This window comes from Hemicordylus capensis, chromosome 17, assembly GCF_027244095.1.
Source record: "Hemicordylus capensis ecotype Gifberg chromosome 17, rHemCap1.1.pri, whole genome shotgun sequence".
Lineage (NCBI taxonomy): Eukaryota > Metazoa > Chordata > Lepidosauria > Squamata > Cordylidae > Hemicordylus > Hemicordylus capensis.
In genome coordinates this window covers 3,841,638-3,854,817 of record NC_069673.1, presented here as the reverse complement: position 1 = coordinate 3,854,817, position 13,180 = coordinate 3,841,638, and the positions used below count along the sequence as shown (strand labels likewise).

General features: G+C 50.5%; 1 protein-coding gene across 3 annotated transcripts in view; it reads left to right on the top strand.

Moving 5' to 3' along the window:
* The window catches only part of GARNL3 (GTPase activating Rap/RanGAP domain like 3), an 81,581-nt gene that overhangs the window by 36,042 nt on the left and 32,359 nt on the right, over positions 1-13,180 (top strand). For all 3 annotated transcript variants that reach the window (XM_053282041.1, XM_053282042.1, XM_053282043.1), the window contains exons 3-7: positions 8,206-8,280; positions 9,017-9,116; positions 9,943-10,061; positions 10,617-10,681; positions 11,592-11,655. In XM_053282041.1, the coding sequence (XP_053138016.1) occupies positions 8,206-8,280; positions 9,017-9,116; positions 9,943-10,061; positions 10,617-10,681; positions 11,592-11,655 (423 nt within the window). The remainder of the gene's footprint in view (positions 1-8,205; positions 8,281-9,016; positions 9,117-9,942; positions 10,062-10,616; positions 10,682-11,591; positions 11,656-13,180) is intronic.

The window sequence follows — 13,180 nt, the reverse complement described above, 5'->3', positions numbered from 1 at the left end:
AATAATAATAATAATAATAATAATAATAATAATAATAATAATAAATCAGCCAATTACAAAAAGCAGCTTTACTGGGTTCAGCCTATATTCTGCGACGAGATCTATAACAACTGACAATAAAATTCAGCCATCCCAGGTCCTTGGGAAGGACTCGATGTCTGGATAAAACAAACCAGTCAATAACACCTGCCTGACACTGTAAAATAATAATAATAATAATAATAATAATAATATAATATTAAAAAAATACTACATCTAATACATCTTCAGGCCTTCCGGGACAGGGAGTCGTGCATGTTTCTAAAGCGAGAAGCTGTCCAGATAGGCTCTCTTTTTGGCAACGTGTTGCCATAATACGTCGCCGATCGTCTGCCTCCCAGATGGATCTTTGTGTTTCCTTGTTTTCCGCACGCCGCTCACGCAAGCGCACCGCAGCCCAAACGGCTTGTTGTTAATGGTTGCCGTCTGGGCCATAGACTCTCCCATCAGGGTTCCATCAAGTAAGGCAGCCTGTGGTTTTATGTAGTTATTGGTTTACATTTATATCCTGCTCTTTCTTCAAGGAGCCCAGGTGTTGTTGACTACAACTCCCAGCATCCTCAGCTGCAGTGGCCCTTGGCTGCGGATTATGGGAGTTGTAGTCCACAACATCTTGGAATTCCTGGTCGAGGGAACACTGGCCCAGAGTGGGGTATGTGGTTATCTTTATGCTCGCAACGATCCTGTGAGGTAGGTTAGGCTGAGAGAGAAGCGACAGGCCTAGAGTCACCCAGCTAGTTTCATGGCTGAATGCGGATTTGAACTCGGGTCTCCCCAGACCTAGTCCAACATTCTAACCCCTACAACTTGCTGGCTCTCAAGTTTTAGCTAGGGAAGGGGCCATAGCTCAGGGTAGAGCATCTGCTTTGCATGCCGAAGGTCCCAAGTTTGTTCCCTGGCAGCATCTCCAGGTAGGCCTGGGAAAGTCCCAGACCTGGAATCTTGGAGGGCTGCTGCCAGTCAGTGTTGACAATCCTGAGCCAGATGGACCAAAGGTCTGACTCGGTATAAGGTGGGTTCTTATGTTCTAGTCGTGCATCAATGATATTGAGGGCTCTTTTTAAGGAGGAGATCTGGTCTTTCAAAAGCGGGCATGAATTGTCCCCTCTGCTAAGCAGGGCATGCCTTGGTTTGCATTTGGATGGGTGACTACACGTGAACGCTGGAAGGTACTCTCCCTATTGGCTAGGCTCATAGCTCCGTGGAAGAGCATCTGCATGCTTGCATGCAGAAGGTTCCTGGTTCAGTGCCTGGCAGCAATTCCAGGTTGCCTGGAAATGAAACTCCAGCCTGAAACCTCGGAGAGCTGCTGCCAGTCAGTGCAGACAATAGTGAGCGAGATAGACATAGGAAGCTGCCATATACTGAGTCAGACCCTTGGTCCAACCAGCTCAGTATTGTCTTCACAGACTGGCAGCGGCTTCTCCAAGGTTGCAGGCAGGAGTCTCTCTCAGCCCCATCTTGGAGATGCTGCCAGGGAGGGAACTTGGAACCTAGATGCTCTTCCCAGAGTGGCCCCTGGGAATATCTTCCAGGGCTCACACATCTAGTCTCCTTTCATTTGCAACCAGGGCAGACCCTGCTTAGCTAAGGGGACAAGTCAGTCCTTGCCCCCACAAGCCCAGCTCTTCTCTGCAGTAGAAGACGGCTGCCTGTGTTCCTAGCTCTTGTCTAAGGCTCTAACCATTGTGCCACGCTGCTGTCATTGCAGAGTGGTAGCCAAGGACACCTTCTCCCCGTCCCCTTCTGTGATATGCGGGATTTTGGAGTCCACATCCCCTCTTTCGTCCCTCGGCTCTCTGGGTTTCCCCCCACCTGTGGCACCCGAGCCACAGGGGAACGCCTGGCGGTTATATCTGTGAGCCAATATTGCACTCCCATTTTGCAGCCCAGACTGTAACGAGATGATACGCCCCTTCTTTTCTTTTATTCTCACCCCGACCTCTAAATTCTGCAGCAGGCCCTTAACTTGCGCAACCCAGAGATCCACTTCCGCCGGTCTCCCCCTCACTTTCTCCCGGATCCTTTTTCACCCCTCCAGCCCGGGTCTTTGGACACGGCCCGAGGCTCTTTGGCTTGCATGAACACTCTGCGTAAGTCAAACCAGACCATGCTCTGTTTCCGCGCCGGGGCTTTTTTGGCAGCCCGCGGAGACCGTGTGTCTTTCTCGGAGCCTGGAAACCCTGCAACGTCTCACGCACTTGCCAGCGCAGGCGAGCAAGGAAGTGATGGGAGCCAGAGGCCGGGTGGCCATTCAGATGTGCAGCTTTTGCAGAGGAGTGGCTTTTCCCGGCAGAGCAGATGTCAGGATAGAGGACTCCCAATTCGATTACAAGCTTCCTCCCTTTCTTTCTTGGACCACATCTGCATTTCTTAGCAGCTCCGCGCTGTGAGGAGGAGGAGGAGGCCTGCAGGTGATTATGGCCCCCCCAAAAGCGGCTAATTCACAAGGCTCTGTGTCCCTGGCAGCATCTCCAGCGGGGCTGGGAGCGACTCCGGCCTGAAACCTCCGAGAGATGCTGCCAGTCAGAGCAGATAGTACTGAGCCAGGTAGATCGATGGTTTGACTCAGTACACAGCAGTTTTTTCTAAGGGATGGGGCTGTAGCCCAGTGGTAGCGCACCTGCTTGCCTGCAGCATCTCCCGGTAGGGCTGGGGGAGGCTCCTGCCTGGTAACCCTGTAGTGCTGCTGCCAGTCAGTGTAGACGGTGCGGCACTAGATCTCCAGAACGCTTACAGTCGGGGTAGAAACTTGGGCTATCAACTTTTCTGTGGGGTGTGTGTGTGTGTGTATGTATGTAGGTGTACATATAAATATGCATATATAAACATGTGTGTGTGTGTGTGTGTATCTCTCTCTCTCTCTCTCTCTCTCTCTCTATCTATCTATCTATATTTGCAGCAGGGGGGGAATTCAAAACACACTCCCTTATACAGGTGCAGTCTACCTCAGAGTTCCAAATGCTGGAGATTAAAAAAACCCGCAGATCTCCCTGAAATGTCCTGCCTGGCTTTTATGCTTGCAGAGGGATTGGCGCGGCCGCTCCGACTCGCACCATCCCTTTTTGGCCGTTGCGGGGGACGGGGCGTGATGGGAGTTGTAGTCCATCAAACGCTGGGCACCTGCATTTGGGAACCCCGGCGCTAAGAAGTCGCCAGCAGACTAGATTGTGAGTCATTGTAGCCGGGAGAAGCTCTAATAGCTAGCCAGGCCTAGCAAGAGGTGGAGATGTGGATTGGGAAAGAGTGAATCAACTGGTTGTATGGCATCCCGCAGCGCGGAACAAGATCTCATGTTTCACATGCAGAACAGAGACGCCGACCCTCTGGCAACAGACCTTTCCTGTGATGTGTCCTGAACGGAGCGTTTCTGGATTGGGGGGGTTGCCGTTTTCCTTGAACGGGAGGCGGCAGAAGGCTGGGGCTTGTGGGTAAGGGGTCTCGGCAAGCCCAGCCGACGGCACGGATGCCCAGAGCAGCTGCAGACCGGCTGCGTCCCACGCTTCATGACTCACCGCTGCCCGTTGCCGTGAGCTGTGGAGAGCTTTTTTAACGAGAGCGGGGGCTTATCGTCTCCCCGAGCACGTCGGGAACACAGGTCTGGCCGGGCTGCGTCTGGGGGAGAGATGGTTCCAAGCCCAGCCAGCCGCAACATGCTGTGAATCCGTCGCCAGACAGTGCCGGACTTCCTTGGCCGGCGCTCTCGTGTTCTTGCCATCGAGGGCATCTCCCCACCCGCCACCAGGGCCGGGATGCCTAGGGAGAGGGGCGTCGTTTCCCTTGCAGAAGTGGGGATTCCAAGCATACGGCCCTGGAGGGTCCGTTCTCCAGCCAAGGGACGGGTGCGTGTGTGCGCTCCTCCCAGGTCAGCCCTACGGCTGGCTCTGTGTGGGGCCCACAGCCCGACGATGCTGTGCTGTGGCAGAGCCTGGGAGCAACTCTTGCAGGAAGCTGGAGCGGAAGCACACGTCTTCTAACAGGTTTTATACTTCAGGGCCACACAGCCTCGGCCTGCCAGCTGGTGCTGGACTTCATCATCTTCATCATCATCATCTTCTTCATCATCTCCTCCAGCCTTGTGTCTCAAGGATCAACTGACTTTTCACTTAGCAAATTGAAAATAATAAGGGCCTAGTCCTCATGGATCTTTGGTTGACAAAGACAGAGCCCAGGTTCTCCTGCCTGTATTCCCTGATGAATAATCGGAGTTGGGACCATTCAGTATCCCTGAACCCGCATCTGATTTCATAGAGCTCATTAAGCTTTTATCGGAATCATTAGTCGGCGTCGTGTCTGCAGAGAAAGCTGTCCGTCTGTCTTCCCTCTCCTGCTTATCTGGTTCTCTCTAATGCACATTTGATTATATTGCCTTAAAAAAAAAAATTATATCCGTGTCCCAGAGTGCCAAAGAGCATGTTGCTGGTCCTTCAGGGTGGAGAGCGCTTGCCACATTTCCTTCCTAGCTTGCGGTCGGAAATCAACGGTTCTGTCTCGTAGCGGTTACAGGCGAGGAACGCTTCTGGCCGCAAAACGGTTCAAACCAACCGCAAACAACCTTGCAGGGGCGGTGAGGCGTCTTTAAGAAGTCGCTTCTTGCCGCAAACGGTGGCGGGGAAATTGGCGCAGAGAAATTGCTAGATTTCCCCCGAGGCGAAATGGGTAATCTCTGCTATAAATAAGGCCTTGGCCTTTGAGGTGCCTGAGGGAGACGCTGTGAGATGTGGCTTCTCTTCTTTCAGGCTTATAATTAGAACCGAATCCTGCAAACTACAACTGTTCCAGATTCTAATTAGTCCTGCTTTAGTGTGCATCTGGGCATCAGCAACGAGCCTGAGCAGGTCAAGTGCCCCAATGCACCTTTATATGCATCCAAATCGGACTTGCCTATGTCTGGACTTCAGTGATAGGTCAGTTGATAAGCTGCGATCCGTATAAAACTATCCGAATCGGACTTGCCTGTGTCCAGACTTCAGCGATCGGCCGGGGGATAAAACGTGACCTTTTATGAAAACACCCAAATCGGACTTGTATTCCATCCCAGGTTCGCTCATGGGAATGAACCCCTTGCCTTGATGCTCCCAGTCGGAAGAGCCACTTCGTCTGTCCCCGTTTCGGAGGTCCGGTTCGAGACCCATCCGTCAGTCTTCCCAACTGCTTGGGTAAATCAATATGGTTTTGGAACAAGATCACCTTCCTCCTGTCTCCGTGCCAGCCCTTAATTGCGATCTTGGCTGCAGCCGGAGGGAAACAAATGTAACTCGTGCTACTCATGGCCTCATCGCCCCGCGTGAATCGGAATGGAGGCCGGGGCCGTAGTGATGTGAGGAGGAAGGCGGAGATTCAACTTGCCGCCTGCAACCTTCGTTTCGGGACCACTGTGAGGTTTCCAGGTTTCGCCCCGCTAGAAGCAGGGCGCCTTAATGAAAAATGCAGACCCCAAGGAGGCAGCCTTTTGATCAACGGAAAGCTGGAAAGATTCGGAAGGATGGCTAGTTTGTTGGTTCACAGCAGTGAAGCGTGTTATCTCCTCCTGGGGGCGGTGGTTCAATTTGAACCCAGGACCTTGGAAGAACTGGGTTGGAACCCGGCTTCTGCGGCGATCGCTTCTTTGGATCCACATCGTTTTCTGACTCTTCCTCTTGCCCTATGCCTCCCCGCGATGCTGTGCCTCCTCACCCACCCCTTTCCCGTCCCCAAATCGTCTCTCCTTTCTGTGAATTCCCTGGCCTAGTTCTCACCGAGGTGGCAAGCCTGCACTTCGTTGGAATGTTCCTCTGTACAAAATGCCAGTCCCTGAAAAGGAGAAGGCTGCCTGACACCCAGTTTCCAGCATGGCAGACGCCTTCTTGATGAAGGGGCAGGCAGGGTAGCAAGCATGAATTGCCCCTTTTGCTAAGCAGGATCTGCCTTGGTTTGCATCTGGATGGGAGACTAGAAGTGTTTGTACTGTAAGATATTCCCCTTTGGGGATGGAGCTGCTCTGGGAAGAGCATCTAGGTTCCAAGATCCCTCCCTGGCCGCATCTCCAAGACAGGGCTGGGAGAGACTCCTGCCTGCAACCTTGGAGAAGCCGCTGCCAGTCAGTGTAGACATTATTGAGCTAGATGGACCGATGGTCTGACTCAGTATATGGCAGCTTCCTCCCTTCCTATCACACGAGCCCTCCGTCCTTGTTGATACATCCGGCCAGTTCCCAGAGCGCCCTGCTCGATCTTCTGCCTCTCACTTCTTCCTTCATTGCCCTGGATCCTGACTTTGGCCCGCATTGGGCCATGGACAAGTACTAAGCCAGGATTCTGTGGAGGGCCGTCTGGTTTGGGCTTCTGGAGGCGGGGAGTGGAGAGGCGCAGAGTAGCCATCGGCAGGAGATGTCCTCAAGGACGGAAGGAGGTTGGGTCCCCGTTCAGGGCAAGGAGGTACAGAGGACTGGAGGCCGGTGGCTAGATCCTGGAGTAGAGAAGAGGCAAGGCAGCCTGTATCAATTAAAACAACAACAACCCTCTATGTATTTGATCAAAGATCGCAATGAACTGAACGGAACGGAACGGAAAAAACCCCTATATGGAGTTTATTTTGGTCCACCAACCATAAAACAACCATCCTCGTATTGAACGCCAAACCCAAGTTTAAAAACAAAAGACCAAAACAAAATTGTGAATCCAATCACCTCGTACAGCAAACGTCAAAAAACCGCATACAAATATAAGATGGAATTAGCCTGAACACAGCTTGGCGCCTCTCTCTGTATCTCTGATCTTGTTCTAAGAGCTGCCCCAAGAAACCTAGTGATCTTTTCAGTTGTTGTTGTGTTGGAATCAGTAGTGTGTGCGGGGAGTCCCCAATTTACAGATGGGTTGCGTTCCGAAAAGTCCATATGTAAGTTGAATGTCCATAACTCGGAACGCATATGGTTCCTATGGGGGATGGCTTGTGTTGTATGTGTGGGTTGGCGTTCGTAAGTTGAGGACTTCGTTAATTTAATACGTAATGGATCTTTTTTTGTAAGTATGGGTCATTCATCAATCGTGCGTTCGTAAGTCTGGGAGTACACACACACACATGCGCATGTAAAAGGGCCTTGCAGTTTGCAAACATATTAATATCTTATCTCTTTGTGACTCTAGTTTCCTCCCCTCTTGTCTATGAGGTATCATTCCCCACGCTTTCCAGTGGGAGAGTTTGTCCTCATTTTCTGGGACATGAATGAAGTTTTCCAGGGCTTTGGGTTTTTTCGTGGTCTGGGCAAGGTCTGGAACCTACCTGCAGAAACGGCAGGTTTCGATATTTTGTGCTTTGCTCTGGGACTGTCATGTCAATCCGTTAATCAATGAAGCCTAGGCAGTGCGCGCTCTCTCTCTCGCATGAATGTATTCCCTGGATATGATCCTCCCCATCTCTAACTATTTTTAGAGAACATTTGAAGACCCATCTCTTCCCCCAAGCTTTTTCAGCTTTTTAAATTTGTAGGTTTTAATTGTATGCTGTTTTTAAATTGTTAAACTCTTTTAACCTTTTATATTTGTTTTAATTGTTTTTATGTCACTGTTAACTGCCCAGAGACGAAGGTTTGGGCGGTATATAAGGTTGAATAAATAATAATCTGGTCAGAGCACAGAAGAAATAAAAATGGGCACTGTTGTTCGTGTGGAAGTTGCTGTCTTGGAGGATGCACGCCAAGGTTTCTAGGCAAACCTTTAAGTTGACCTTCCATAAGGGCTGATGCCAAACCTTTTAGCCTGTTGGTAGAAAAAGCCTTTTCTATGCTTGGGGATGTTTTAATATTAAAAGGGTAACCAGCAGGCTGCAAATCAGCCTAATGTCAAATTGCTTCTACGGTTGGCTTGGCTCTGAAGCCAGGCTTTTATAGGGCTGGATGAGTCCCCTTTGGGCCACGGCGGGTCAGCTGACCATGCTCAGCCTAGCTTTGCCACCAAGCGGATACCCTTGCTCCTTGAAGGCTCGGCTCCCCTTGCTGTGGAAGAGCCAGGGTGTGGGTGGCACAGGAAGTCGGGTGCTGGGCCCCGGGTTCGAGACCCTCCCCTTCCCTTGGCTCCGGTTCTCGTTTCGCCACTTCCTCGCACCGGTTCTCGTTTCGCCACTTCCTCGCACCGGAAGGGCCTTCCCAGCGCCCTGCCCTCCTAATCCTGACACATTCTTGTCTTGCAGCTCATTTCCAGCGATGCCGATGGAGCGATCCAAAGAGCCGGCCGGTTCCGGGTGGAAAACGGCTCCATCGATGAGGTACGAGGAAGCCAGCGGGGAGGTCTCTGCCTCTTTCCCCCAGGCGGACTAGGCATTGGCTGACACCGTGGGCGGCATTCCCGAGCTAGCCATGTGGCTCGCAGCTAGAGAAGTCGCCTTCCAGTATTCTTGCTGGGTCACGCTGAGTCACGGTTCTGTGACGGGTCAGGGCAGCTGGAACAGAGAGTCTCGGGGCAGCAGTTAATTTACTGAACAAAGCCTCAGCTTCTGAATTCAGCAGTTGCTGCCGAACAAACCACCCAGACTCTGCCCACAGGGATTCCGGAGTCCAAACAGAAAACCCTTGCGGGGCTCTTACTTCTACTGAGTCAGACCCTTGGTCCATCTAGCTCAGTGTTGTCAACACAGGCTGGCAGCAGCTTCTCCAAGGTTGCAGGCAGGAGTGTCTCTCCCAGCCCTATCTTGGAGCTGCTGCCAGGGTGGGAACTTGGAAACCTTCTGCATGCAAGCGGGCAGGCGCTCTTCCCAGAGCGATCCCCCAAGGGGAAGATCGGACAGTGCTCACGCATGGTCTCCCATCCAAATGCAAACCAGGATGGGCCCTGCTTAGCAAAGGAGACCATTCATGCTTGCTGCCACAAGACCACCTCTCCTCCCATAGTAAAGTTTGGACTGTTCCGGATACCCTTTTCTCTCTCTTTCCCTGCACCCGCTTGCTGTGTCTGTGTGCAGATACTTGAGTTGAACGCGTCCCCGCTTTCTCTTTCCGTTTCAGAATACAGACTATGCCCCCGGTACGTGGCGGAGAACAGATGTGCACTTGGAAAACCCCGAGTACCACACCAGATGGTATTTCAAGTATTTCCTAGGAAAAGGTAGCTACGTGTGTGTACGTGTACATATGTGTGTCAATGACTTAACAGCACGCTTGAAGGATTTAAAATCGTAGCAAGGTTAACAGCCACTTGAGTTGCCTAGATCAGAATCGGCTTCTCGAAGAGAGAACCTCTTTCAGACAGGCCTGTTGTAGATGTCGGGATCAAACCACCACACGCTTGGCGTCAGGAAACGCCCTATGGGTGCTCAGTTGCCCTTAGACGACAACTCCCATCATCTCCTCCAAGATGTTGACAGGGGATGGTAGGAGTTGTAGTCCAACATCTCAGGATCCAAGATTTGAGAAACCCCCGTGGTCACCAGGAGTCAACACCGACTTGACGGCACACTTTACCTTTACTCTATGGCAGGGATTCTCAACATTGGGTCTCCAGATGTTATTGGACTTCAACTCCCATAATCCCCAACCAAAGGCCACTGGGTCTGGGGATTATGGGAGTTGAAGTCCAATGACATCTGGGGACCCAACGTTGAGAATTCCAGCTCTATGGGATAATAGAAGGGAGTTGTGTTGGAATCGGAATTTGGAATCGGGTTGTTTCGGAATCGGAATCCCAAGTAAATGAGGCAAGGAGCCATTCAGGGATTTCAGCTCAATCCCACCGTGCTCCCAGATTCCTAGGGCAAGCCGTGAAATATGTGGCTTGCCCACTCGGACCTTGATCCTTTTGCAGCTCTCAAATCTTCGGGCGGCTGCAAAGCGTTGCCTTCAGTGTCGGGTCGGGGTGCTCCGGTCCCAGTTGCATTTAGGTATCTTTTGCGGCCGTTTTGCAGCTGCGAACAGGCATTCCGTCTCCCTTGCAGTGCATCAGAACTATGTCGGCACGGACGCGGAGAAGAACCCCTTCTTCCTGTCCGTCGTGCTCTCCGACCAAAACAATCAACGCGTTCCTCAATACCGTGCAATCCTCTGGAGAAAAACAGTGAGTAGCCATGGTTGCCTTCTGCTCTCTTGGGTTTGCCTTCGAATCGCGGGGTTCCGTAGAACTTGAGATGGGGCCGTAGATGGTAGGGCCCCTGCTTTGCAGGCAGAAAGTCCCGGGTTCCGTCCCTGGCAGCATCTCCAGGTAGGGTTGGGAGAGGCTCCAGCCTGAAACCTTGGAGAAGCCGCTGCCAGTCAGTGTAGACAGTAGGGATGTGTGGCTTGATTCGACTCGAATCGGAGTGCTTTGAATTTGAATCGAATCACCTCTTAAAAGGGCAGTTCAGATTTGAATTTAATTTGCAAGAATTTGATTCAAATTCTGTTCAAGAGCCATTGGGCACCTTTTTGAAACCATTTAGGCCCCCTAATTGGTTTTAAGAGGTTCCAAGACCTTTTCGAATCAAGTTGATTCGAACTCGATTCAAATTTTTGGACCAGATTCGAATTCTCACTCTTCCATATTCCATAGTTCTTTGTCAGGGCCCTGTCCACACAGAATATTCGAAACACCCGAGTGTATTCTAGTATTTTTCTAAATCCAATTTTCTTCCAGGGTACTCAGAAAATATGCCTTCCTTACAGTCCGACAAAAACCCTGTCCGTGAAATCGATTTTAAGGTAAGGATCACCTTGTTTCGAATTAAGCTGCTCTTTTATTCTGGCCCAGCCCTGCTCCGACATCACACCAGAACTGACAAGATGTGATGCGGCATTTTGGAGACAGAGGTCAGTTGAAGCCTCAAGATTCTGCGTCGCCCCGAGTGAACAATTTAAAAAGGGCAGGGCGTCCGCTTTGCAGTTCCAGATTCAATCCCTGGCAGAAAGTTCATAAAGTTCCAGGTTCAATCCCTGGCAGTATTTCCCGGTCGGGTGGGAAAACACTCCAGCCCGTAACCTTGGAGAGCTGCTGCCAGTCAGTGTAGGTAATACTGAGCTAGGTCGAGCAAGGGTCAGACTCAGTATAAGACAAGGGCATCTATCGCTCAGTGGGAGAGCGTCTGCTTTGCATGCAAAAGGTCGCAGGTTCAATCCCTGGCAGCATCTCCAAGTAGGGCCGGGAGAGACTCCTGCCTGAAACCAGCCAGCCCAGTAAACCCTGAACTTTGAAAGCCGTGCTCAATTCCTATATAGATGTTTTGATCTTTTGGACATTGTTAATAAATCATACAGATGCACTAGAATCAATAATGTGGATATAACGGATAATAAATGTACTGGAGATATAGTACGACAGCCGAGCTGGCATCACAAGTTGGACGGAATTTATGATGGGTTAATGACTAATTGACTTCTAATAAAAACTTTTTAAAAGAGTTTTCTTAATGCCTGTATATGAGGAGCAGTGCAAATGGCATGCATTAATGGAGTCATGTCGGTAATCTTGTTTTTCATGCTTATACATCTTTTTATTTAAAAAAAACCTCAAAAAATAAATCCTACAAATTTACAGTAAGAGACTGCCTTTCTTTGCACACAAGTACTCCCGTGAACAGATTGCTTTGTAGTGAAAAATTCACCTCCTTTTCAGTGCCATGAATCTCGACAAGTTTGAAAAAGGTCCTAGAGAAATCCTCCACCCTGAAATCCAAAAGGTCAGTAATGCAAAATTCCTGGGGAGTATGTTCTGGTGTTCGTTTCTCTGTCAAATTCTCTGACCCTTTATTCTGCGGTGTCAGTTTGGATGTAAAGTGAGGATGACTTTTGGAATGAATCCTTTGGACACATGCATCTCAACGCGTTCCGCTGGCTGACTGCCACCCATGGATCTTCTTCAAAGGCAATCCCTTGAGTGGGAATCCAGGATTCAGACTTATCCGCTGCTAAATTCTCAGACAGTCTATATTGTGGCCAAGTTGTAGTGGAAACATCTTTTAAAAACACCTCAACAAATAGCAGAGAATGTATAGTTAAGGTTAATAAGCATGCAAAAGGGACACAGGATCTGTAATATCCACAGTTTGATTGCCAAGCCAGTTCAGAGCAAGCCAGTTCAGAGCAAGCCAGTTCAGAGCATAGATAATTCAGACAAAGTGCATGTATGTTTTTTCAGGCATAGCTTGGCTCTGGGGAGCCAAGCTAAACCTGGGAAACAAACCTAACCTCAGAAGAGAAGGTCTTTTGGAAACCTACAGTGTAAGAAAGGAAGCCAGTTTCTATACACACACACAGAGGCTTTGATCTGTAGCCCACCAAACAGAATAAAGGGATTGTAAAGGCTGAACAGATGGCGAGTGTGTTCATGACTAGAACTGAGGGGCCATGGGCAAGACGCCACAGCAGCTGGCAGTGAGGTACACCTTGTCCCAGCCACCTTTTAAATTAAATTTCTCTCCCTCTATTAATGGAGTGGCTTGTACATTCTCTGAAAACCCTTCCTTTGTGTTCAGAGCTGTGTGGTGCTGCGTTCTTGAGCAGGGCATGATTTTGCTCCCTCTCCCCCCTTCGTAACAGAGCCTGGATAGATGCCATAAACAGCTGCCCCCACCTTAATTTTGGAAGCAGAGCCGCGCTCTCCTTGAAACGCCTCGTTTATTGGGAACTTTTAATGGTGCTTCAGGTTTTCTCCCCCTCCCCCGCCCCCCAAGTGTCCTTCATTTGTCATGATTTGTGGGGACACCGTCAGGTTTGAAGGCGAGGTGCTCGAAGCCCCGAATCGGTCAAAATTCTGCGGTTTGAAAAGCGGAATTCTGCGGCAGAAAAGCTCGATCCTTTTCATTTGTTTAAATCGCACGTAATCTAGCCAATGTTCCCTGTGAGAGGGATTCCCAGATGTTGTTGACCACAACTCCCATAAGCCCCAGCCAAAGGCTGTTGCGGCGGGGGATGATGGGAGTTGTAGTCAACAACATCTGGGAGTTACAGGGAGCACTGAGCAGGATCTACCGTAGCTGTCCGTCCCCGTGCGCACAGGGGTGCTAGTTTTCCCAGCATGCTGGCTGCTTTTCTGGAGCACTTCAGCGCCACTACTGGCCAGGGGGAGATACTGCAGCTCCCAACTCCAAGCCCGTCGGCTAGGACCAAGAGGAGTGCGCGGCCGTTGGGTTATCTATCTCTGTGTGCCTGCCTTCCAGCTTGCCTCCCGAACGGCAGCCCTGGCGTGTAATTTGGCACGAGTTC